The sequence below is a fragment of the Mustela lutreola genome, chromosome 12, assembly GCF_030435805.1.
Source record: "Mustela lutreola isolate mMusLut2 chromosome 12, mMusLut2.pri, whole genome shotgun sequence".
NCBI lineage: Eukaryota > Metazoa > Chordata > Mammalia > Carnivora > Mustelidae > Mustela > Mustela lutreola.
In genome coordinates this window covers 13,636,613-13,664,580 of record NC_081301.1, presented here as the reverse complement: position 1 = coordinate 13,664,580, position 27,968 = coordinate 13,636,613, and the positions used below count along the sequence as shown (strand labels likewise).

General features: G+C 40.4%; 1 protein-coding gene across 1 annotated transcript; it reads right to left on the bottom strand.

The window, feature by feature from the left end:
• Nucleotides 1-3,571: 3,571 nt before the first annotated feature.
• Nucleotides 3,572-27,870, bottom strand: PSMD5 (proteasome 26S subunit, non-ATPase 5). The gene is made up of 10 exons (XM_059143563.1): nucleotides 27,671-27,870; nucleotides 20,702-20,846; nucleotides 19,610-19,723; nucleotides 19,051-19,179; nucleotides 15,795-15,904; nucleotides 14,728-14,870; nucleotides 13,680-13,871; nucleotides 7,154-7,263; nucleotides 5,934-6,074; nucleotides 3,572-4,388 (listed from the first exon to the last, which is right to left on the bottom strand). The coding sequence occupies exons 1-10, from the start codon at nucleotides 27,841-27,843 to the stop codon at nucleotides 4,131-4,133; spliced, it is 1,515 nt and encodes a 504-aa protein (XP_058999546.1). The 5' UTR covers nucleotides 27,844-27,870; the 3' UTR covers nucleotides 3,572-4,130.
• Between the last annotated feature and the right edge of the window lie 98 nt (nucleotides 27,871-27,968).

Below are 27,968 nucleotides of genomic sequence, written 5' to 3'. Positions count from 1 at the left end.
ATGTAGTACATCATACTGAGATTTTATTTTATGGTATTTAAGTTGATAGAGTATGATTCTTTTCAAAATAAAACCTTTTGGGGTGCTTGGGTGGCACAGTCACTTAAGTGTCGGACTCTTGTTTTTGGCTCAGGTCATGATCAAAGGGTTGTGACATCGAGCCCCACATGACGCTCTGCGCTTGGCATGGAGTCTGCCTAAGACTCTTTTTCCCTCTCCTTCTACCCCTCCCTGCTGCTTCTCTCTCTCTCTAAAAGAAGAAGAAGAAGAAGAAGAAGAAGAAGAAGAAGAAGAAGGAGAAGGAGAAGGAGAAGGAGAAGGAGAAGGAGAAGGAGAAGGAGGGGGAGGGGGAGGGGGAGGGGGAGGGGGAGGGGGAGGGGGAGGGGGAGGAGGGGGAGGGGGAGAGGGAGAAGAAGTAAATCTTAAAAAAAAAAAACTTTGGGGCGCCTGGGTGGCTCAGTGGGTTGAGCCGCTGCCTTCGGCTCGGGTCATGATCTCAGGGTCCTGGGATCGAGCCCCACGTCGGGCTCTCTGCTCAGCGGGGAGCCTGCTTCCTCCTGCCTCTCTGCCTACTTGTGATCTCTCTCTGTCAAATAAATAAATAAAATATTAAAAAAAAAAAAAAAAAAAAAAAAAAAAAAAAAACCTTTTATCCAGAAATGAGAGAACATTAATTATAACCAGAAGTCTTGTTTCTCTTTACAGTTAAGTGTATTTGTCAAAATCATATTCTGTGGAACTCTCGTGACTCACCAACAGAAAGGGTAACTGATTTTTGAGAATGCTCAGAATTGAAAGAGAACACTAAGGAATGTGTTGAACAAAATTTTCATCTTGGATGTAAGCAAGAAATATTTTGGTAACCGGGTGGTGGAATGACACTTAATTTAAAAGCATTAATCACCTAGTATATGTTAACTTAAACCATACCAAAGACTTGGATCTCTCTTGGTAAAGCACTTTTCATCAAGTCCTAGTTAGACACTGCGTTACAGATGGGAGGCAACAAATTCACATTTTGTGTTATGTGTATACTCTTCATTAGTTTCCTAGGAATGCCCTAAGAAAGTACCACAAATTGGGTGAATTAAGAGAACAGAACGGTATTTGCTCAAAGTTCTGGTGGCTAGATGTCTGAAATCAAGGTGTTGGCAGGACCCTGCTCTCTCTAAAGCCTATAGAAGGGAAAATCCTTGTCTTTTCTAGCTTCTGGTGGTGGACAGCCATACTTAGCATTCTTTGGCTTGCAGAGAGATCACTTTAATCTCTGTTTCCATCTTCTCACATGGCCTTCTCCTGTGTGTCTGTGACTTCACAATCTTCCCTCTGTGCTGTGTCCTAATTTCCCTGTTCTAAGGACACCAGTCATTGGACTGGCACCCAAATGACCCCATTGTACTTTGATGACACCAGCAAAACTATTTCAAAATAAGGTCACATTAGGAATCAGGGGTTAGGATTTCAACATTATCTTGTTGGGGGGACACAATTCAACTTACAACACACTTTCTGATTTCTCTTGTATAAAGACCAGGTCCTAGATCAATAGCTCCCATCCCGGGGTTCTTGGGATTTTAGGTGTCCCCAAAGTAACACACTTTGAAAATCCCTGCCATTACACTTCTTAGATTGTATTTTTTGACAAATGACTTCAGTTTATGTATAAAATCAGACTTGTGGATTAAATGAGATCTGTCAATCATTTAGCATTGGATTTGGCCCATGGTAAGTGTCCAATAAGAGGAAGAGGCAGCATTTAAAAACGTATGTATGCTCTGAGTTAAATAGCTTAGATTCAACTCTTGGCTCCATTTATTTGCTCTGTGATCTTGTGCACGTTCCTTAATTTTGCTGTGCCTTGGCCTCATGCGTAAACAGGGTAATAACAGTATTTTATTCCTGGGAGAGGAAGGACAGCAACATGAGTTAATAGATGAAAGGCTATTTGTTTATTTATTGGGGTGGGAGAGAAGCAGAGGGAGAAGGACAAGCAGACTCTTCGCTGAACCAAGAGCCTGACGTGGGGCTCAGTTTTACTGAGATCACGACCTGAGCTGAAATCAAGAGTTGGATGCTTAACCGACTGAGCCACCTAGATGCCCCTGAAAAGCTTTTAGAACAATGCTTCACAAACATTTGTTTGCTGATATCTTCAAAATATAATCAAGTAACACATCTGAGTAGCCACGAGGAAGCCAGGTTAACATTCTAGCTCTGGAGTGTGCAATCTGTCAGAAATAGTAGTCACTGTTAGTAATAATGGTAAAGAATTTTGTAATTTTTCCCTTTTAAGTTCCAGGTTTTGGTCATATTGCCTTGCAGTTCCTCCAAATGTTTCTTGTTTTCATATCTGGACCTCTGTTTTCCCTGCTGCTCTCTGTTGTTTTCCACTTGACTCTATCCTACTGGTTCTTCAAGATTCAGGTGTTTCCTTCTCTGGAAATCCTTCCTTCAAGTCTAGGGTAGATGTTTCCTGTTTTTCTCTCTTATTGTACTTACTATACACTAATGTTCTATATCTATTTCTAACAGAATTTGTTTCTTTTTTCTTCCACTATTCGTGGCTTGCTACCTGTGTGATTTTGGACAACCTACTTAATTTTTCTGAGCCTGGGTTTCTTCGTCAGTGAAATAACAGATGTAAAAATGTCAACATGATGAATTTAGCACTTAGGACAATGTCTAACGCTTTTCCCAATGCCAAGCACACAATGAGCAGTCAATAGTGTTTATTGATTAAATGCAAAATAAAATAATTTGCAAATTTTATTTAATCTTTAAAAAAAAAGTCACAGGTGCAAAATCAGAATGAGTTTATAGGTCACACATAGGAGAGAGGGCAACTCTCTGAACTTGGACATTAAATGACTAAAATCAACATCAAGAATGAGATTAAACAAAAGTCAACTTAGAGATAGAATGTTTCTCAGGCTAGGAAAGACTTGGCTATAGACTAGCTAGTGGTATTAGCTGTAGAGAAACAATGAGCATGGAAACAAACAAATCACCCACAGAGGGATGTCAGAGATGATAGAAATGAGATGATTAATCTGGGACAAGGGAATTCCGGGCACCTGTGAACCACTTTGTTACAGAGTGGGAATGGTTTATCAACATCACTATGGCTTAAAAGAGATCTACCTGATTCTGAATCACACTCTTGATAAAACACTCATGCCAAAACCTCTGACTGGTGATTGGTGTGCAGAGTACTTTTCCAGTTAGAAAGCAGCGCAATGGAAATAGGTGGGAACATTTTTTTTCTCTTTGTCAATGAAAAGTGCATCCTTTGTTAATCAGTGAGATGGCATCCTGGTTTTTGTATAGTGCCCTGCTATCAGACTCTGGTAATTAAGGAGTCAGCGTCTCTCTCTCTCTGGTCAATTCAATTCTGACTTGATGGCTCTGAAAGATTAAAAGCGAAACCTTCAACGATGCTGACCCACCAATAAGTAAAACAAGAGTTTGGGGAATCTTCTTGCTTTAGCATGTTAGCAATCCTTCCAAACCACAAACCACAACGGAATAAAAGTCAATGACAAACAACAAAAAAAGCAAAAAACACCAGAAACATTTTTTAAAGATTTATTTATTGTCCATTTTCTAAAGGGATATAATGGTAACAAAAAAACCCAAAGACATCATATTAAGTTTTTATTCTTAGTATGGAGAACATAATTTCAAGATTCTATACTGTTTTTCAAAGAATATTTATACTCAACACTTTGACAGTGGAATCAGAAAGGTGAAAGGACCAAAAAAGAAAAAAAAAAGTGGTAAAGTGAATTCAGAAACAATTTGGTTCCATTCCATCTGAAGCAGAACTTTAAATAAGACATTGAGTAAGTCCATGAAAATTTTCTGGGAGAACAAAAACACCATCTTCTTGGAAAGATTAAGGCAGTCAAAGGAATCTGAAAAATACCCGGTGCCATGAAGACCAAGTTTGCCTGCTTTCCTGGCTCCACACTATGCTTCCATGTAGAAACACCACAGACATAGTGATACAATAACATTAGACACTCCATGATAATTCTGGGGGAAGGGAAGCCTCTCTTTTGTAAAATACAGGTGAAATCAAATGCCTTAGGAGAAGTTTTGGTCAAAAATGGTCTGTACTCTAGAAGAAATCATTCAGCTCCTTCCACAGCTGTAGTGGAAATAGGTTTCACGTAGTATGGACCTTCGCTCAGGTAAGTTCTGAGCCTCAAATAATTTGGGTTCCCAAAGATTTCTGCAATTGTCTTGGAATTGGCAAGTGCTTTCACCAGTTCATATTTGGCATCCTTTGAAGCTTTATCATGCTCCACAGACCGGTCCATCACATATTCCACAAACCCTGGACTATTAAACATAAGTTTCTGAGCCCAGGGTTGGTTTGCGATGGCCTGAAATGGAAAGCAGAAAGATTACAACTCCTCTGAGCCTTAAGAAGTTATATGTGTTACTTGGATAGCACATTAACCTTAAAAATGTTACTTTTGGGGCCACATGGGTGGCTTGCTTAGTTAAGCGTTTGACTCTTGATTTCAGCACAGGACGTGATCTCAGGGTTCTAGGATTGAGCCCACATCAGGCTGCATGCTCAGCAGGGAGTCTGCTTGAGATTCTCTCTCCTTCTGTCCCTCCCCCAACTCACACTCTCTCTAAAATAAATAAAAATAAATCTTTAAAAAATGATACTTTTGCCTAAATAAATTCCCCTCCAAAAATCTAACTTAAGAAAATAATCTAGGTGTGCCTGGATGGCTGAGTCAGTTAAGCATCTGACTCTTGCTTTTGGCTCAGGTCATAACCTCAGGATCATGAGATTGAGCTCAGTGTTGGTCTCTATCCTTAGCGAGGACTCTACCTGTCTCTCTCCCGCTACTACTCCCCCGACTTGCACTCTTTTCCCCTCTCTCTCTTGCAAATAAATAAAATCTTAAAAAAAAAAAAAAAAATCTAAATATTAAAAAGCTTTGTTTACAAAGATGTTTATCATAGGGTGAAAGTTATAATATAAATGTCTAATAGTGGGAGGGACAGGTAAGTAAACTACGATATAGAGTAAGAAAAAATTAAATAAACATTAAGCATGTTTATAAAGGAGGTGCCTGCGTGGCTCAGTGGGTTAAGCATCTGCCTTCGGCTCAGGTCATGATCTCAGGGTCCTGGGATTGAGCCCTGCATCAGGCTCCCTGCCCAGCGGGGAGTCTGCTTCTCCCTTTTCCTCTGCCCCTCCCCCTGCTTGTGCACTCTCTTGCTCTCGCTCTCTAATAAATAAATATAATCTTAAAAAAACAAAACTTCACCAAAAAAAAGTAAATAAATACTAACACTAAAAGGAAATACACAAATCAGGTCTGACTTTAAGTGATTTCAAAAATTTCTACTTAATGTTTACCAAATTTTAAAATAATGAATAAACAGCTTTTATGCGAGCTGACACGGCTTAACTCAACCTTGTGGGTTTGGGCAAAGCTTGCTGAAGACATACCTGAGCTAGTCCTTTAAGAATAGAGGTTACCAAGCAAAGTTGGGGAACACTGTTGAATGTAGAGGGCACAAAAAGGTCCAGAGATGGGAAGCAAGCAGTCTGGTGTCACTAGAGCATTAAGTGCCAGAAGGGGAAATGGCAGGAAATAAAGCTCAGGAAGAGGACCAGGGCTGGGACAGTAGAGGGCTCGCTTGATGGCACATAAGGAATCTGGAATTAATTCTGTGATCCCATAGAATCCTGCCTAAATCTCTGCCATAATACCTAATACCTTTAATGAGACAATCATTTACACACCTGTCTCCCTCATTAGTCCACAAAGTGCATAGGGCAGAACGTGCACTATGTACTCGTATATCACAGGCCATGGCAGAGGTACTGGCGCATTCTAAGTACTCATGTGCTGAGCTAGCTTTGTACCAGAAGGACCTGTGAAAAAGAAGAGGATGTGTACCGTGAACACTTTCAAGGCAGCGCAGTGCAGTTCGGGGAAGGGCTGATTACTGATGCCACGGAAGAGCTCCAGCGGATCCCGAGATAAAGAAGAAAACCAGGATTCTGTCATCCGCAGGAGGTCATCAGTCTGCTGCTCTGGCTACAGGACCGAAAAGAAAAATCTCAAGCTTTTGGAATTCAGGAAGCCTGGGTCTGACGGCACATGTCCTGAGTTTGCTCTCTGATCTCTAAGTCTGAAGCACACTTTCCCAAACCCCGCTCACACTTCCCTAGTCGTTTCTCCTTTTCCTGATGGGGTTGATTAGGCAAGCTCTAGGGTCCTCTCTCTCCAGTTCTGACCTGGCTGATTCCACTTTAACTTAAAAATTGTCACTAGGGGCGCCTGGGTGGCTCAGTGGGTTGAAGCCTCTGCCTTCAGCTCAGGTCATGATCCCAGGGTGCTGGGATGGAGCCCGGTGTCAGGCTCTTTCACAGCTAAACCTGATCTCTATGGGTTAGGAAGAATTCTCTGCCCACTAAGAGACACTGGAAGTCACATGGTAAATGGCAGTTACACATCTTTCTTACTGGTAGGGCATCAAATAATTTGAAATAACAAGCAACCAATTTATTACAATAAAGTTTTCCTGTACGTTCATCAAATGACAAGTAGGTCATTTTCTCTTATTGATCAACAGTTTTATCCCTGGATCATTATCATTTTACATAGTACTTCTTCATCCTTTCCATGAATGATGTATTCATCCACTCTGCTTCATTGGCTCACTCCCATGAACATACCTGAGGACCTGCTGAAATCCCTGTATGACCTCAATTTCAGGCATTGCTCTCTCAAACCATTTATCTTTTCTACTCATGCCCTTTAATGTCTCAACTACAGGGGCGCCTGGGTGGCTCAGTGGGTTAAGCCGCTGCCTTCGGCTCGGGTCATGATCCCAGGGTCCTAGGGTCGAGCCCCGCGTCGGGCTCTCAGCTCAGCAGGGAGCCTGCTTCCTCCTCTCTCTCTGCCTGCTTCTCTGCCTACTTGTGATCTCCGTCTGTCAAATAAATAAATAAAATCTTTAAAAAACCAAAACAAAACTGTCACTAGTCATATACTGACTTTAACTAAGAGTTGAGTAACATTTATATTAAGTTAACCAGTATTTTGTTGATTTATACAGATTTATTCTCCTAAACATATCCCACTGCCCTTCATTAACTTCCTGATTTACTTACCGGTATATAAAAAATCGACGAAATTGCATCCAAACACCTAATTTTGAGCTCTGTCGAGGCATTCTTTGCTTGATATCCTATTTTCATGAGCAAGCGTTCAAAGCGAGTTCCTTTGAAGGATAACAAAATGTTTTTTATTGTGATAAAATTAATATTAACCAATTTTAAGTATACAGCTCAGAGTGGCATTAAGTACATTTATATTGTTGTGCAATCATCATTATCCATCTCCAGAACTCCATCATCTCAAATCAAAACTTTGTATTCAGTAAACAGTGACTTCCCATTTCCCCCACCTCCATCCCCTGATAACCAGGATTTTACTTTCTGTCTCTGCATATTCAATGACTCTAAGTATCTATTTTAAGTGGAATCATATAATACTCCTCTTTTTGAGTCTGGCTTATTGTACTTAGCATAATGTCTTCAAGACCCCTACATGTTATATACCATGTATGAGAATTTCATTCCCTCTTTTGGTTCACACTGGTCCACGCCCAAGGTGAAGCCCAGTGTGGGGCTTTAACTCATGACCTCGAGATCAAGACCTGAGCTGAGATCAAGAGTTGGACACCTAACCAAATCAGTTACCCGGGTGCCCGTCATTCCTTTTTAAGATTGGATGTTTCGTTGTATTGTATGCACCACATTTCGTTTAAGCCCTCGTCCATCAATGAACAGGATTGTTTCATAGCCAATCCTTCTTGGCTATTATGAATAATGCTGTTATGAAGACAAGTGTACAAATAAATTTTGAGTCCCTTCTTTCAATTTCCTTGGGTGTATATCTAGAAGTGTATTTGCTGGATCAGATGGTAATTTTAAGTAAATTTTTTTAAAAGATTTTATTTATTTATTTTAGAAAGAAAGAGAGAGTGAGAGCACACTCAAGCTGGGGAGAGGAGCAGAAGAGGAGAGCAAGAGAGGGCAAAAGAATCTCCAGCAGACTCCACACCGAGTGTGGAGCCTGATGTGGGGCCCAATCTCAGGATAACTGAGATCATGATCTGAGTTGAAACCAAGAGTTAGTCTCTCAACAAATTGAGCCACCCAGGTGCACCTCTATGTATAATTTTTTGAGGAACGATCCACCATAATGTTTTCCACAGCAGCTGTACCATTTTACATTCCCACCAAATATGTACCAGGATCCCAATTTACATCCTTGTAAACACTTGTTATTTTCTGTTTTTGTTGTCTTTTTTTTTTTTTTTTTTTTTTTTTTTTTGTCATTAATAGCATCTAAATGGGTATGAAGTAAACAATGGGATTTTTTTAAAAGTATGCTTTCAGGGGCGCCTGGGTGGCTCAGTGTGTTAAAGCCTCTGCCTTCAGCTCAGGTCATGATCCCGGGTCCTAAGATGGAGTCCTGCATCGGGCTCTCTGTGAAGCAGGGAGCCTGCTTCCCTTCCTCTCTCTCTGCCTGCCTCTCTGCCTACTTGTGATCTCTGTCTGTCAAATAAATAAATAAAATCTTTAAAAAAAAAAAATCTTTAAAAAAAAAAGTATGCTTTCATATATAATGAAATCAACCTAAATTGACACAAAAATTAAACATGCAGTCAGAGACTAAATGACAAACCTAAAACACACATTCGTATGTAATACAGTGTATATATATATATATATATATATATATGACAATTATAGAGGATTTGGAATCAAAGGACCTGGATTTGAGTATGAGTTGCCCCACCCCGTCTGTGTGATCGCCAAAGTATGCTCTTTGCAGGACCGTAAAAGGATTACATGTTATAGGTAAAAGCACTTAGAAAAGTATGTATCACAAGGATACCGGTTGTGATACACAATAGCATTTTCAATTTTCAATTCAAGATATATGTCATAAAGGTTTTACAGTGCCCGTATTATTTTTTTGTCCATATTATTTTTTGTATAGAATTCAGAGTGCTTTAATATACTAATGGATGTACACTGCCTACAAGAGACCCATCTGGAACCCAAGGATACATCCACACTGAAAGTGAAGGCATGGAGAAGCATCTTTCATGGTAATGGGCCTCAAAAGAAAGATAGGGTAGAGATTCTCACATCAGAAAATTAGATTTTAAACTAAAGACTAGTCAGAATACAGAAGGACACTACATCACTCTTAAAAGGGTCTATCCACCAAGAAGATCTAATAATTGTAAATATTTGTGCCCCCAATACGGGAGCAGCCAACTAAATAAGACAACTGTTAATCAAGATAAAGAGTCATATTGATATAAATACATTAATAGTAGGGAATCTTAACATGCCACTGTCAGTAACAGACAGATCATCCAAGCAGAAAATCAATAAAGAAATAAGAGACTGAATGACACATTGGACCAGATGGACCTCATAGATATATATAGAACATTCTATCCTAAAACAACAGAAAACTCATTCTTCTCGAGTGCACATAAAACTTTCTCTAGAATAGACCACAGACTACACACTGGGTCACAAATCAGGGCTCAACCGATACCAAAAGATTGAGATTATTCCCTGCATATTCTCAGACCACACTGCTTTGAAACTGGAACTCAATCACAAGAAAAGGTTTGGAAGGAATTCAAACACTTGGAAGCTGAAGAACACCCTGCTTAAGAATGTTTGGATTAACTAGGAAATCAAGAAAGAACTTAAACAATTCATGGAAACCAATGAGAATAGAGATACTTTGGTCCAAAACCTATGGTATATGGCAAAAGCAGTCCTAAGGGGGAGATACATAGCTATCCAAGTCTCCCTCAAAAAAAAATGAAAAATCTAGAATACAAAGAACTGAAGAATCAACAACAAATTAAGCGAACCTCCCACACATGAAGAGAAATAATCAAGATTAGAGCAGAGATCAATGAGATAGAAACTAGGGATACAGTAGAACACATCAATGAAACTAGAAGCTGGTTTTTTTAAATAATCAATAAGACCGATAAACCACTGGCCAAATTAATCCAAAAGAAAAGAGAGAGGACCCAAACTAATAAAACTATGAATGAAAAGGGAGATCATGACTAACACCAAGGAAATAGAAACAATCATCAGAATTTATTATCAATAATTATATGCCAATAAGTTAAGCAACCTATGGATGCATTCCTGGAAACCTATAAACTTCCAAAACTGAATCAGGAAGAAACTGACAGCCTGAATAGACCAATATCTAGTAAGAAGATTGAAGCAGTGATCAAAAACCTCCCAAAAGGAGCACCTGGGTGGCTCAATGGGTTAAAACCTCTGCGTTCGGCTCAGGTCGTGATCCCAGCATCCTGGGATCGAGCCCCATATTGGACTCTCTGCTTGGTGGGGAGCCTGTTTCCCTTCCTCTCTCTCTGTCAAATAAATAAATAAAATCTTTAAAAAACAAGCAAACAAACAAACAACCTCCCAAAAAACAAGAGCCCAGGACCCGACAGATTCCCTGGTAGAATTCTACCACACATTCAAAGAAGAAATATCTATTCTCCTGAAGCTGTTTCAAAAGATAGGAACAGAAGGAAAACTTCCAGACTCTTTTTATGAAGTCAGCATTACCCTGATCCCCAAACCAGGCAAAGACCCCACCAAAGAAGAGAATTTCAGACCAATATTCCTGATGAATAACGGATGCCAAGATTCTCAACAAGACCCTAGCTAACTGGATCCAACACTACATTAAAAAGGTTATCCACCATGACCAGATGTGATTTATCAATGGGATGCAAGGGTGGTTCAACATTCGCAAATCAATCAATGTGACAGAACAAATCAATAAAGAAGAGAGAAGAAACCACATGGTCCTCTCAATTGATGCAGAAAAGGCATTTGACAAGATACACCACCTGTTCCTGATTAAAACAATTCAAAGTATAGGGATAGAGGGAACATCCTCAACCTCATAAAATCTATCTATGAAAAACCCACAGCAAATATCATCCTCAATGGGGAAAAGCTGACAGCCCTCCCTTTGAGATCAGGAACATGACAAGGATGTCCACTCTTGCCCCTATTGTTCAACATAGTACTAGAAGTCCTAGCAACAGCCATCAGACAACAAAAAGAAATAAAAGATATACAAATTGGCAAAGAAGAACTCAAACTCTCTGTCTTCACAGATGACATGATACTTTATATGGAAAACCAAGACTCCACCCCCAAACTACTAGAACTCATATAGCAATTCAGTAATGTGGCAGGATACAAAATCAATGTACAGAAATCAGTTGCTTTCTTATATACTAACAATGAAAATACAGGAAGGGAAATTAGAGAATCGATTCCATTTACTATAGCACCAAGAACCATAAGATACCTAACCAAAGAGGTAAAGGATCTGTACTCGAAGAACTACAAAACACTGATGAAAGAAACTGAAGAAGAAACAAAAAGATGGAAGAGCATTCTATGCTCATGGATCAGAAGAATAAACATTGTTAAAATGTCTATACTGCCTAGAGCCATCTATACTTTCAATGCCATCCCAATCAAAATTCCACGGGCACTTTTCACAGAGGTGGAACAAACAATCCTAAAATTTGTATGGAACCAGAAGACACACTGAATTGCTAAGGAAATGTTGAAAAAGAAAAACAAGACTAGGGGCATCACATTGCCTGATTTCAAGCTTTACTATGAAGCCGTGATCACCAAGACAGCATGGTACGGGCACAAAAACAGACACACAGACCAGTGGAACAGAGTAGAGAGCCCAGATATGTACCCGCAACTCTATGGTCAACTAATCTTCAACAAAGCAGAAAAAAATATCCAGTGGAAAAAAGACATTCTCTTCAATAAATGCTGCTGGGAAAACTGGACAGCTATATGTAGAAGAATGAAACTCGACCATTCTCTTACACCATACACAAAGATAAATTCGAAATGGATAAAAGACCTCAACCTGAGGCAGAAATCTATCAAACTCCTATAGAATAACGTAGGCAGCAACCTCTTGGGCATCGGTCACAGCAACTTCTTTCAAGACACATCTCCAAAGGCAAAGGAAACAAAAGTGAAAATGATATCTTGGGGACTTTGTCAAGATCAAAAGCTTCTGCACAGCAAAGGAAACAGTCAACAAAACGAAGAGGCAACCCATGGAATGGGAGAAGATATTCACAAATGACAGTACAGACAAAGAGCTGATATCCAAGATCTATAAAGAACTCCTCAAACTCAACACACACAAAACAGATAATCACGTCAAAAAATGGGCAGAAGACATGAACAGACACTTCTCCAAAGAAGACACACAAATGGCTAACAGACACATGAAAAAATGTTCATCATCACTAGCCATCAGGGAGATTCAAATCAAGATCACACTGAGATACCACCTTACACCAGTTGGAATGGCAAAGTCAACAAGACAGTAAACAACAAGTATTGGAGAGGATGTAGAGAAAGGGGAGCCCTCTTACACTGTTGGTGGGAATGCAAGCTGGTGTAGCCACTTTGGAAAACAGTGTGGAGATTCCTTAAGAAATTAAAAATAGAGCTTCCCTATGACCCTGTAATTGCACTACTGGGTATTTACCCCAAAGACACAGATGCAGTGAAAAGGAGGGCCACCAGTGCCCCAATGTTCATAGCAGCAATGGCCACAGTTGCCAAACTGTGGAAAGAACCAAGATGTCCTTCAATGGACAAATGGGTAAAGAAGATATGGTCCATATACACAATGGAGTATTATGCCTCCCTCAGAAAGGATGAATACCCAACTTTTGTAGCAACATGGATGGGACTGGAGGAGATTATGCTGAGTGAATTAACTCAAGCAGAGAGAGTCAATTATCATTTGGTCTCACTTACTTGTGGAGCATAAGGAATAACATGGAGGACACTGGGAGATGGAGAAGAGAAGTGAGTTGAGGAAAATGAGAGGGGGACACAAACCATGAGAGATTATGGACACCGAGAGACACAACTAAGGGTTTTGGGCGGGTGGAGGATGGGGTGAGCCTGGTGGTGGGTATTGTGGAGGGCACATATTGCATGGAGCACTGGGTTTGGTGCATAAACAATGAATTTTGAACACTGAAAAAAAATAAAATTTAAAAAAAATGATACTCATGGATATGCCATAAAGTATCACTCTGAACAAAAAATTTCTAACAAATTTTTGTTTCTTTTTCTTCCCGGATATTACAAACATAAAACAAATATGTGTTTTCATTAAGTAGTCACAATCCCAAGAAGCAGTTGTTTACTCTTTTTATGAATGAATGAGGAAAACAGGGCCTACAGTAATGAAGTCAGTGTTAGAACTGGGACATGAATTCAGGTCTGACTCCAGTCCACGGTCTCTGAACCATGAATACTATCAAGGAAGGTATAGAGGGGACACAGTGCTTGGTCTAGCCAAATAAAAAAATAAACAAAAATTCATTAGTAATTGAGACTTTCTAGGGATGAATCCAAAGTCACAGTAAAAAGGCTGTCCTCTGTAAGAGTAGTTTCTACAATGTAGCTAATGCACCAGCAAGTGAGCTTATATATTTAATCCTTGTCAAAAGTGAAGATATCTCTAAAGAAAGCCAAAATAAGTCATACCAACCTGTTTTTTGTAAAACTTGTTTTCCTTCAACATTGGATCCCAGGATTCCAATTGTGTCCACTGCTACACCAATCATGGTGGGATCCTGACTTTCTGTCATTTCAAAGACTTTCTCCACAAAGATAGGATAACGCTCACAGATCTGTTGAGGACTATCCATGATAGCCAGATTTCCAAAAAACTTCACAAATCCTAAAGATATTTACAAAAATATACGTTAATAGAGGAGGAAGACCATACAAATTGTGGGCCCAGTGCTTTCCCAGGGAGGGTAATAAACTACTGGCCAGGAAGGGGAAAATGGTTATAGTACTCTACTCGGTTGCCTGGCAATCTGATCGCCCATAAAAAGATACCAAAAGACCTGTGATGTGTGTTCCTGAGAACAGAAACCCCAGGCTGCCAGTGCAGCTGAAGTCAAGCACTGAAGCACTGTCATATGCAGGGGGAAGAGCAAAGAACAAAGACCACTGGATATAAACTCCAGGAAAGCAAGTTCGGAATGCTCGTTAGGAAGAAATTTTTTTTTAAAGTAAGCTCTATGCCTAAATGTGGGGCTGGAACTCATGACCCTGAGATCAAGAGTCGCATGTTCTACTGACTAAGCCAGCCAGGTGCCCCAAGAAATTTTTAAACAGAGATGTTCACTGGTGAAGTAAGCAGGCTACCTAAGGAAGGAATACAGTTCCAATTTCTGCAACTGCTCAAGAAAAGCTAATTGGCCATATCCTAGAACAGCATGGCTGGACTAGATCCTGTATTAGATAAAGATTCTAAGAGAGAGTTGCTGAATCTGTGAAATATACAGTAGTAGTATTTTTATTTATGTTGCTTTTGACTGAGGTTTGAAGGAAACCATCCTAATGCTCTAAAAAGCAATGGTATTTCCAGAAAATCAGAATTAAAAAGGCATGGCTCCCATGGCAATAGATTCCACCTCATTAAGGGCCTGCAGGTATCATCTAAAGGGAATCTGCTCTAAAGAAAATAATCCTTGGCCTCTCCTGTCAGAGATAACTCAGAAAAAACAGAAACCAGTATTTCTTACCTGGCAAATAGAAACTAGAGAAAGGGTCTGAATCTGCCCCAACAATTATATTAGAAATCTGATCAATTACTCCTTCTTGAGCAAGGTACTGTCGTCCATGATGAGTATATGCCAGTGATGTCACCATTTCTATACAGGTGGCTCTGAAATGCCAAGATTTTGCATATGGTTAACATAGTTTATAAACTGTTTTCATAGGCTATGTTACTTAACTCTTTTAATCGGAACGTCAGTAACCTGGCTCTACTTTTCAGATGAGGACACAAGGATGAGATAATTGCAGGGATTTGTTCAGAATCACACTGTTATTACAAGATAGAGTTTAGACTTAAATTTTGATCTGACTTGAGGCCCATTACTATTTCCACTATAACAGACCTGCTTTAAAGAATTTTTCTTAATTTTTATTTTGAAGTGTCATGCATATACAAAAGTAAAGAGATCAGTGCAGTATGCTCCCATGTACCCATAATCCTGACTATGGGCATAGCCATCAAGATCTTGCCTTACACAAGGCTTTTTTTTTTTTTTTTAAAGATTTTATTTATTATTTGACGGAGAGAGACACAGAGAGAGAGGGAACACAAGCCCGGGGAGTGAGAGAGAGAGAAGCAGGCTTCCCGCTGAGCAGAGAGCCTGACGCGGGGCTTGATTCCAGGATTCTGGGATCATGACCTGAACCAAAGGCAGATGCTTAACGACTGAGACACCCAGGCGCCCCCTTACATAAGATTTCTAATAACGTTTTGCTTTTCATCTTTTTCCCTCCATTTTTGCCAAATTATTTTAAAACAAATTCTAGTCATCTAGCCATTTATCTCTGCATATTTCGGTATGCATCTTTAAAAAACACGAAAACTTCCTCAAACAATTATGTCATTTCCACATATTTTAAAAATTGATAAAAGTGCTTGGTATCAGGACAACTGGGTGGCTCACTAAGTTACGCAGCTGACTTGATTTCAGTTCAGGCCATGATCTTAGTGTTCTGGTTACTAAGTCCCAAGCTGTTTCCTGGACCTCCAAAAAAAGACGTTTTGCTTTAAGAGCTCTCTCAACCAACATACCTGACCAGCACATCCTCCCCAGTCAGCTCTCTGAGGAGCTGAGTTACCAGTCCACTGGTGGTACAGTAGGTTAAAGATTCTGTTGACACGGAAGAAATCTCCACAATTAACTGGACGAAAAAGAAACAGAAAAAGCAAAAAGGTCAGAACAGCCCCAAATCTGTTAGATCTCATTTTTTTAAACAGTTAATTGGATTTTTATAACCAAACAGGTTTTCTTGTCCTTTCTCAGATTCTTCTGATGACAAGATGAAATGAAGCGTCTTCTAACATAAGGAAGACTCTACACTTTTCAAAATTCCCTGGCCCAAGGCCTTTAATATTACTTCTTCTTCTTTTTTTTTTATGTTCAGTTAGCCACTGTGTAGTACATCATTAGTTTTTGATGTAGTGTTCAATGATTCATTAGATGTGTAGAACACCCCATGCTCATCGCTACACGTGTCCTCCTTAGTACCCATCACCTTGTTACCCCGTCACCCCAGGGTAACAGTTTCTGAAACCCTCAGTTTCTCGAGGTCCATAGTCTCTCACAGTTTGTCTCTCCCTCTGATTCCCCCCTTCATTTTTCCCTTCCTTCTCTTAATGTCCTCATGCTGCTCCTTATGTTCCACAAATAAGTGAAACCATATAACTGTGTTTCTCTGCTTGACTTACTTCACTTAGCATAATCCCCTCCAGTTCCACCCATGTCAGTGCAAATGGTGGGTATTCATCCTTTCTGATGGCTGAGGAATATTCTGTTTGATATATATATATAAAACATCTTCTTTATGTATTCTTCTGTTGAAGGGCATCATGGCTCCTTCCACAATTCAGCTATTGTGGACATTGCTGCTATGAACACTGGGGTGCATGTGCCCCTTCTTTTCACTACATCTGTATCTCTGGGATAAATATCTTGCAGTGCAATTGCTGGGTTGTAGGGTAGCTCTATTTTTAACATTTTGAGGAATCTCCATACTGTTTTCCAGAATGGTTGTACCAGCGTGCATTCCCACCAACAGTGTAAAAGTGTTCCCCTTTCTCCGCATCCTCGCCAACATTTGTTTTTTCCTGTCTTGTTAATTTTTGCCATTCTAACTGGTGTAAGGTGGTATTTCATGTGGTTTTGATTTGTATTTTCCTGATGGCTAGTGGTGTTGAACATTTTTTCATGTGTTAGATATCATTTTAAATTAAACACAGGACTAGGTACTTTATATAACTGAATTTTTTTAAAAAGTCCATTACTTGTCTCCATAAGTAGAGAAACTTCATAAAACATGTAAGAATTACTCTGGCACATAAATACTCTACTATATCTGATTGTATCTGTACCTTTTTTTTTTCCTTAAGAAATCATCAATTCATCAATCAGGGTACAAAAGCCTAAATCAGCAAAAAGACAGTTATAAATCATTCATTCATTCATACATTCTATCAGTCAGTCATTCACTTACTCATTCCACAAGGTTGTCCTGAGGGCTTATAGAGAGATATAGGACAATGAATGTTTTTAAGTAGAGGAATGACAACCAGATTTGAATTTTTAAAAGATCATCCTGACAGCATGTGAAAATAGACTAGTGGTGAGAGCTCCTGGTAGTTTAGACTAGGGTGGTGGTGGCTGTATGGAGGAAGAGAAGTGCATGCTTTAAGTAAAACTGACCCCGTGTGATGACCTAATGGTTATGTAGCAGGGAAAACAAGGACTCACAGAGAATGAGCTCAAGGTTTAATACCCAACTATGTTGACTATGATACAGGGCCAGGGTGTTGTGGCTAGTTTTGATGGGAGCATGGGCTGGGTAAGGAAACACAGGAGTTTGGTTTGAGCATGAGTGTGAGGGGCCTAGGATACATAGGTCTAAAGAGAAAACAGTGAGTAAGCTGTTGGGACATGAGGGTCTGAGCTCAGAAGAGAGGTCTGTGTTGGAGGTTTATGGAGTCATCCCATATAGATGGGAACTGAAATCATAAGATGAATAAAAATGCCTAGAAATGAATATAGAGTGGAAATAAGGTTCAGGAAATCACCTTCATGAACTCCACCCATTAAAAGTTCAATAGAGGATAAGAGCCAGGAGAGTGAGAAGAAATAACCAGAGAGGCAGAAGGGAAACCAGGATAGCATGGTATTAAGACATGCAAAGTAAGAAAGTGTTTTGAACAGGGAATTAGACTGTCAGCAGTTCCATTTTGAATATGCAGTCTATTAACTGTATGGCCTCAGTTAGCTCCTCCATCAATAGCGAGGTTAAACTGGGAGAAGGAGAGGAGAAGGGTGTTGGGGGAAAGTGGGAGGGGGAGACGAACCATAAGAGACTGTGGACTCTGAGAAACAAACAAACAAACAAACAAACTTTTGGAGAGAAGAGGGGTGGGGGATTGGGTGAGTCTTGTGGTGGGTATTAAGAGGGGTACGTATTGCATGGAGCACTGGGTATGATGCATAAACAATGACTCTTGGAATACTGAAAAAATAAAGATAAAAAAAATAGTGAGATTAGGGGCGCCTGGGTGGCTCAGTTGGTTAAAGCCTCTGCCTCCAGCTCGGGTCACGATTCCAGGGTCCTGGGATCAAGCCCCATATCGGGCTCTTTGCTCCGTGGGGAGCCTGCTTCCTCCTCTCTCTCTGCCTGCCTATCTGCCTACTTGTGATCTCTGTCAAATGGGTAAATAAAATCTTTAAAAAAAAAAAAAATAGTGAGGTTAATGATGATCATGTATAGTGTTTACTATAAAAATTGAAGACAATATATCTGGAGATTTATCACAATGTTAAGTACAAAGTGGGTGCAAATCAGAGTCATTTCTTCATCTTACTATTATAATCATTTCAAAGTTTAGTTTTAACATTATCTCCTTTATTATAGTACTTTATGTAGTGCACTGTAAATAGTTTTTATATGACTGTCCCACATACTAGGGTGGTTGTTCAGCCCCACATCCCCAGCATCTAATATAGGGCCTAACACACCCAGTAAATGCATGGCAAACAAGCCATCTTGCCTTCCAGCGTGAGCACTACTGCATTCTGAATTGTAGGCATCAGAAAGTGTGCTTTTAGGGATGCCTGGGTGGCTAGGTTGGTTGAGCGTCCGACTCTTGATTTCAGTTCAAGTCATGATCTCAGGGTCATGAGACTGAGCCCTGTGTTGGGCTCCATGCTGAGCTAGGAGACTGCTTAAGATTTTCTCTTCCTCTCCCTTTGCCCCTTCCCCTGCACTCCTGTACTCACTCTTGAGAAAAAAAAGCATGCTTTCAGTCTTACCTCATACACTCTGTATCGAACAACGTCGTTTGTTTTCATTACCCTTTTCACATCATCCAGCAGATTGCTTTCAAATAAAGCCTCCAGTCCAGCTTGGGTTAGTGATATTCTTGATAAGGACTTAATGGCCTTATAAGAAAAGAAAATATCTCTTAAATCATAAATGCAGACTATTAATATCTACTTCATGAGATTGATGTGAAATTAGTGTGTGGAATGCATCTTGCACAATGAGCATTCACTATGTTTTAACTATCATTATTTAAAACTGAAAAAGATACATAGTATTCCCTCTAGAAAACAATGATGTAATTTTGTTGTCTTCTCAAGCAACCTAATATAAGCTCCATGATGGGTACTTTGGATATGTGTATTCCAGAAAACAGAGGGGGTTTACTGGTATTTATCTGACACCATTTATTTATCTGATACCATCTATATGAGTTTGGGAATTCAACTATACAACTCATTCATCCTAAACTTTCACCTCTCCATCCAGAAGGTCTTCTTTGTTTTTTAGGATACTCTTTGTTTAAGTTGATGGTTCTAGGTGACTTACCGCTTTAGCTACAGACAGATTGTCTCCACCAATACAATAAACGATCTGTTTTAGTAATTCAGCATTATTTAGAATCTCAGTAACAGCTTCAGAATTTTCAACAATTCTTCCAACCTAAAATAAAAAAGCAATCAGAAACTTCCTTAGTGTTCATTTATCTTAGAAGTTACTGATTACAGCTATAAGACAAGCCATTAAAAATTCCAAATGACTCAAATTCATTAAAGCTGAACACACTCATGTATAGTCACATTACTGAAAAGAAAGAAAAAAAATTAATGGTAAAAAGTTGACACTTCAGTGACAGAAGACAATACAAATTCTAGTTCTATCCATTTTTAGCTGTACTGACCTCAGGCAAATTAACTAACTTCTTTGAACCTAATTTCTTATCTGTGAGGATACAATACTTAATTAAAGGATAATTATGATGATTGAAGGAGACTAAAGAGGAAAGTATCTACTATGGTGTCTAGCACATAAATGGTTAGAGAATCAATCAATACTTTCTCCTTTTTTGTTAACTCATACTTCCAGAGGAGAAAAGGAGAAATAGCACTTGAATGTCTACTGAATAACTAACTGCTTGGTCGCTAACAACTTAACAAGATAAACCTCAGCAGCAGCTCTTCACCAGAATAGTAGAGTAGTTTGGTTACCAGGATTCTAAGAGTCACTGTCTTAATTCTTGGTTTAGTGACCTTTACAAGACTACTTTTTCCATGCCACTATAATAAGACCTACTATGGCAATGACTTTCTCTAAGACTAGGAGCTCCCTGAAGGAAGAAGCAGGCTTTATTTGTCTTGGTAATTCTAACAGTATATTGTACAACGCCTGCCATGTAAAAGGAATTCAGTCAGTATTTGATGAATGAGTATTTCGGACAATACTTACTAGAACTCCTTCCTCTAGCTTGGATCCTCCTGGTTGTAGTTAGCTATGCACACTGGAATAAACTAGATACTTGCTAGGCATAGACAGATCCCGTTTTCTTCATCCCTCTGTCTTTGGCACCCAACACAGAGCTAGTCCAGAGCAGGTGGTCATTAAATGTCAGTTCCCTTATTATGTGCTAGTAAAACTTCATACCTGGGATAGAGTGAGAATTTTTACGGAATCATTGGGGTGAGTCAGTCCCCTCTGAAGGTCAGCCCCGAGGTTCCGGGCCACGTGAACTGGCTCCACAGCTTGGAGCAATCTCTCCAGAATGGATACACACAAAGTGGTCTGTTCCCTAAAGAAAACATCACAGATCTCATTAGTTTGTGTCCTGCCAGGTATGAAGTAACAACCTATTAATATCTGAAGCCTGGCTTAATGAGGATCTTCCCCACACAGACTTTCCTTTAAAATACTAACTTCAGGGGCACCTGAGTGGCTCAGTCAGTTAAGTAACTCTGTCTTCTTCGGCTCAGATCATGAACCCTGGGTCCTGGGGTCAAGTCTCACCCCCATGTCAGGCTCTCTGCTGGATGGGGAGCCTCCCTTTCCCTCCTGCTCACGCTCTCTCTCGTTATCTCTCCCTCTCTCCCAAATAAATAAATAAAATCTTTAAAAAAAATACTAACTTCTATGGGGCGCCTGGTTGGCTCAGTGGGTTAAGCTGCTGCCTTCGGCTCAGGTTATGTTCTCAGGGTCCTGGGATCGAGTCCCGCATCGGGCTCTCTGCTCAGCAGGGAGCCTGCTTCCCTCTCTCTCTCTCTGCCTGCCTCTCCGTCTACTTGTGATTTCTCTCTGTCAAATAAATAAATAAATAAATAATCTTAAAAAAAAAAAAAAAAAAAACTTCTATTAATTTATTAAACATTTACTAAGTACCTATTATGTGCCATGCCTGTGCTAGGGCTACAAAGAAGGAGAATATATATTCTCTAGCCTCAATGAACTCAGTCTAGTGGAAAATACAGGAGAACAGAAAGGCAACTATAATTAGGTGGATAAATGTTAGAGGTTGGGGTGGGAAGCTACGGGAGCTCAAAAAAGAACACAGGGATTAGGAAGCCCACCAAGAGGGGCAACAGCTGAGCTAAATTTTAAGAAAAAAGTGGGGATTACCTAGGACAAAAGTGTTCCAGGTAGGACACATGAAGAGGAACAGAGGAATGAGGCAGTGTTATACATTCAAGGAAGTACAAGGGGGAAGAATGGGAGAGAAGTGGGGAGAAAGAAAAAGAAAGTGTATGAATGGGGAGCAATAAAACAGGAAAGATGCACAGAAGCCAGATTCTGATGGGTCTTTTTTGCCATGCTACAGAACTCAGACTTTTTCCAGAAAGCAATGGCAAGCCAAGTAGTGTTTTTTTGTTTTTTTGTTTTTTTTTAAGATTTTAATTATTTATTGACAGACAGAGATCACAAGCAGGCAGAGAGGCAGACAGAGGGGCGGGGGAAGCAGGCTCCCCACTGAGCAGACAGCCCGATGCAGGGCTCGATCCTAGGACCCTGAGACCATGACCTGAGCCAAAGGCAGAGGCCCAACCCACTGAGCCACCCAGGTTCCCCACCAAGAAGTGGTTTTAAGCAGAAAGTAACATGATGAGATCTGACTTGAGGAAGTTACTCTGCATCAGTTAGAATTTTTCAGTTAGAAGGCAGGTGATAAGGGAATGAAACGAGGGAATACTAAGGAGGGATAGAGAAGAGGGAAAAGATTCAGGAGCAATTAAAGAGGTAAATTAATCAGAACTTGATGATTACCAGCTGTGGATAAAGAAGATGTTTCAAGAATAACTTTCTTTTCTATTAATGGGCAGTACAAGTAAAAAGCCCGGGCACTCATATACTGTTAATAGGAGCATACAATTAAACTGATACAGTTTTTCTTTTCTTTTCTCTTTTTAAAAATCTTATTTATTTCACAGAGAGAGACATAGAGAGAGAGGGAACACAAGCAGGGGGAGTGGGAGAAGGAAAAGCAGGCTTCCTACCCTTGAGCAGGGAGCCTGATGCGGGGGTCGATCCCAGGATCCTGGGATCATGACCTGAGCCTAAGGCAGACGCTTAATAACTGAGCCACCCAGGTGCCCCTGACACAACTTTTCTAAAAGTTGATTAAGCAATACATAGCAAAAGCCTTACAAATGAACATAACCTTTTTAACTTAGGGATTCCACTTTGTATAACTACACCTATGGGAATAATTAAGAATCTTTATTATGCCCAAGATAACTGAAACTGTATGTCTATGCAAGAATTTGTACATGGGGGGCGCCTGGGTGGCTCAGTTGGTTAAGCCGCTGCCTTCGGCTCAGGTCATGATCTCAGGGTCCTGGGATTGAGTCCCACATCGGGCTCTCTGCTCAGCAGGGAGCCTGCTTCCCTTCCTCTCTCTGCCTGCTTCTCTGCCTACTTGTGATCTCTGTCTGTCAAATAAATAAATAAAATCTTAAAAAAAAAAAAAAGAATTTGTACATGGATGTTCACAGCAAGAGAAACAACCCAAATGTCCATCAATTAATGAATGGATAAACACAAACCAGTTTTATCCATCCCATGGAATATTATACAACATGGATGAAGTATGGAAATACTATGCTTAGTGAAAGAAGCCAAATATAAAAAAAACTTCCTTTTGATGATGATTCCATTTAAATGAATGTCCAGAACAGACAAACCTATAGATTCCTGGTTGTCAAGGACTGGGGGAGGGATAGAGAGGAGAAAGGGGGAGGAAGGACTGTTAATGCATATGGGTTTCTTTTCCTTTTTAAAAAACTGTGACTGGATATACCACAGAATTTACCATTTTAACCATTTCTTTAATGTACGGTTCTGTGCATTAAAGTTCATTCATGTTGTGCAACCATCACCATCAACCACCTCTAGAACCTTTTCATCTTTCCAAATGGAAAACTCTGTATCTATTTTTTTTTTTTTAAAGATTCACTTATTTATTTGGTAGAGAGAGCGTGAGGGAGCATGAGCAGGGGATGGGGGCAGAAGGCGAAGGAGAGGGAGAAGCAAACTCCCTGCTAAGCAGGACACCCAACACGGGAGTCGATCCTAGGACCCCAGGATCATGACCTGAGCCAAAGGTAGACAGTTACCCGACTGAGCCACCCAGGCGCCCCCGAACTCTGCATCTTTTAAACATTAACTTCCCAATCTCCCCTCCCCTGAACCCCTAGCAACCACCACTCTACTTTCTCTCTCTATAAATGTGACTACCCTTGGTGCCTCATCTAATTGGAATCACACAGTATTGTCCTTTTGTGACTGGCATTATTTCACTTAGAATGGTGTCTCCAACTTTCCTCCAAGTTATAACATGTATCAGAAGTTCCTTCCCTTTTAAGGCTGACTAATACTCCCTTGCCTGTATATACCACACTTTGTCTATCTATTCTTCTGCTGGTAGACACTTGAATTGCTTTGTTATTGTAATTTCAATTTGCATTTCCCTAATGACTAATGATATTGAGTATCTTTTCATGTTCTTATTTGCCATCCATATATCTTCTTGTTCAAATATTTTGCCCATTTTTAAACTGGATACTTTTCTTATTACTGTATTTTGAGAGTTCTTTGTATATTCTGAATACAAGTCCTTTATCAGACATATTCTTTGCAAAGATTTTTCTCCGTTTTTGACTTGCCTTTTTATTCTCTTAACTGTGACCTTTGAAGAGCAGAGTATTTAATTTTGACGAAGTCCAATTAACAATTTTTTCTTCTATGGATCTTGCTTTTGGTGTCAAACCAAAGAAATCCTTGTTCAATCCAAGATTAAACAAACAAACAAACAAAAACCTCTCCCGGGTTTTTTTTTTCCTAGAAGTTTTATAGTTTCAAGTTTTATATTTAGGTTTATAATCTCTCATACACTGTTGGTGGGAATGTAAAATGGTACAATTACTTTGGAAAACAGGCAGTTTTGTAAAAAGTTAAATATACACCTACCATACGATCTAGCCATTTCACTCCTAGGTATTAATTCAAAGAGAAAAAAATATGTCTATGTAAAGACTTGTACACAAATATTCATAACAGTATTATTTGTAATAGAGTCAAATGAAGACAGCTCAAATGTACACCAGCAGGTAGAGAAAACAATGTGGTACATCTAGACAAGGGACTACTACTTAGCAATAAAAAGGAATGAAGTATTCATCCACACCACACATGAAAAAATTTTAAATAATTATGATAAATAAAAGAAACCACAGTACATACTATGGGATTTCATTTATATAAAACTCTTTTTAAAAATTTTTATTTATTTATTTGAGAGAAAGAGAGAGCAGAGCAAGAGAGAGAGCAAAAGCCGGGGGCAGGAGCAGAGGGAGAGGAGGAAGAAGCAGACTTCCTGCTGAGCAGGGAGCCCGACACGGGGCTTGATCCCAGGACCCTGGGACCATAACTTGAGTTGAAGGCAGATACTTAACCAACTGAGCCACCCAGGTAATCCCTCAAATTGTTTATTTTATTATGTGCAGCTTATTTTATTCAAGCTGCATTTCAATAAAGCTATTTATTTTTAAAAGCAGCTATAGATTGAACAGTGTAGTACAAAAATTTCAGGTCACATGTGGCCCTTTTTACTAAAGAGCCAAAGAGTTAATCACATACAATCAATCTCCATGCTGTAAAGCAATAATCTTAGGACTTACTTTATTTCACAAAAACTCCTGTCAAGTTTCTAGATATACATCTATTAGGTCAGATTCTGAACCAATATATAGCAACCTGGGTGGTTTTGCCAGGATAACAGAATTAGATCTAGAGACTGCCAATCTACTAGCTGCATAAGAATTATTCCCACAAACTGCAATTGGTACCTACTATGTACCCAGTTCTGAATCACCCTGTTTTAAATTAAAATTGTTTCCTTGGGCACTGCTCCTTCATTAGGCAAAACACATCCCCCATGGACTTTATTCTTCAAACTCCCATTCATTTCACTTCCTACTCTATCTCTGGTAACTTACAATATGACTTTTGAAATTTTATTCATCCATGATATAAACTGGTTCGATTAGGTGGCCTCTTTAAAATTTATGAGAATAATCTTCTATTTGGCTTATATTGTACTGTGTGCTACACCCTAAGAGAGATGCAGAGATGAACAAAATATGTCCCTTGCATTCAAAGAATTTTCAAACTAGAAGTAAACACATAAAGAACTATAATATAATGCAACAGTGTCAAGCATCATTAACAGAAATAATGATAATGTCTCTCAGGAGGTCTGAGGACAGGTCACTTGAAACTGGAGTGGCCAAATGAGACTTTTTGGAGGTGACAGCACTTTACCTGGGCTTTCAAAAATGGAAAATATTGGGCGCCTGAGTGGCTCAATTGGTTGAATGACTGCCTTTGGCTCAGGTCATGATCCTGGAGTCCCTGGATCAAGTCCCACAGTGGGCTCCCTGCTCAGCAAGGAGTCTGCTTCTGCTGCTGACCTCTCTCTCTCTTTCTCTCTGTCAGATAAATAAATAAAATCTTAAAAAAACAAAAAAAAGAAGGACCGGCATGAACGAAGTTAGGAAAATGCCAAGTCATGCTCAAGGGAAAGTAAAGGGTGCCACATGGGAGCTGAAGCAGATGAAATATTTGTACAGGAGTGGAGGGAAACGATGAGGCTGGAAAAGTACATGGAAATATACTGGAAGGGCCCAAATGCCAGAAAAAGAAGTCATGATTTCACCCTGTGGACAATGGGAAACCATGGATAAGAATTGGGACAAATGACCTAAGAAGTTAACTGTGGTTGCTGTGTGGGAAGAATGTGCTGGACAAGGAAGCTTAAAGGCAGCGAGTCAGACTAATGCAAGAGACCTAGCAAGAGGGAGAAAATGAGGGCCTGAATTAAAGAGGAGAGAAAAGAGATATTTCATAGGCAAAACCAGATAATGTTAACTAACAGACTTAATGAAGCGTAACATGTATAAAAAAGGGAGGAATCTCAGCAGGATATAGCCAAGAAAGCCCCTGAAATTAGCCAGTGTTGATCCAGCGATTTTTTTTTTTTTTTCACCTTTTCAAGGAGACAGATCACTTTTACATTTCTGGATCACAAACATTTGTAAACTGTTTTAAATGATCAAACGCTCAAATGCAAAGTGCTTTAAAAAAAAAAAAGATTTTGTTTATTTATTTGACAGACGGAGATCACAAGTAGGCAGAGAAGCAGGCAGAGAGACGAGGAAGCAGGCTCCCTGCTGAGCAGAGAGCCTGATGCGGAGCTTGATTCCAGGACTCCCGGGATCAGGACCTGAGCCAAAGGCAGAGGCTTTAACCCACTGAGCCACCCAGGCGCCCCTGCAAAGTGCTTTTTAATTGAACCGTACAGATGGGCATAAAATGAAAAAAGTTGCCATCCTAGGTCCCACTTCTGTATTAATAGATTCTGCTGTACCTTTCAGATATTCTCAATGTTACAATAGTCTGTGTAGTGCGGGGGAGGGGCAGCGATTGAAATCCTTAAAAACGTTACACATAATGAGACCATAAACTCCTATAATATTCCTTTTTCATTCAACAACTTGTATTAGAGATTTTTCCACGTCCACATATATAGATCTACCTCAATTTTTCTACTAGCTGCAAAGGCTTACACAGTAATGTATCCTAATTTATTTCCAACCCCTTTTAATGGATATTTAGGCTGTTTCTAGTTTTTTGCTGTCACCTTCTGTCATGCATCTCTCTCTCTCTCTATACAGGACATTTCGAGTGCGAGCATACCTGCCTGTTCCATGCCTACGGATCAAAAGATACGTGAATTTAAAATGTGGGTGGGCCTTGCCAAATTGCCAGGACAGGACCCCTTCCTACGACGACAAGAGTCACGAACCCATACACTCGATTGCGGAGCCTCCTCCCAGGTGGGCAACCTCGCTTTCCCTCTCCAATTCCTGTTTCAAGGATGAAGGCAGCGAGGCCGGGCGACGGCCAGGGGCACACAACTCAGAGGCTGGACCTGCACGTCGGGTCTGACCTCCCGACCCGGGGTCCCTTCCGCTGAAGTGTCACCGATTTCCTTACGCTCCCTGCGACCGGGGAGAGCCCCTCCCCTGGTCCCAGCCACCCCCGTCTCTATGCTTGGGGTCGTCTCACCGATGGTTCTCGTTGAGCAGGGAGAAAAGCGGGCCGAGGCGCAGTTCCGCCGCCTGCTCGCGGAGCTCGCTGAGCGGCACGGTCTGCAGCACCGAGTGGAGCGCGCGCAGCTCCTCCAGCGGCGCTTCCAGCCGGGACACCTCCCTCAGCAGCGCCAGCGCCTGAGCAGCCATCGCGCCCCTGCCGCCCGGGCTCGCGGGTCCGCGGGCTTCCGCCTCGCGGCTCGCGGCTCCCACGTCCCGGCGCGCCGCTCCTAGCCTCGCGAGATCTGCGGGGCGCAGCCTCTCTTCCCGGGGTT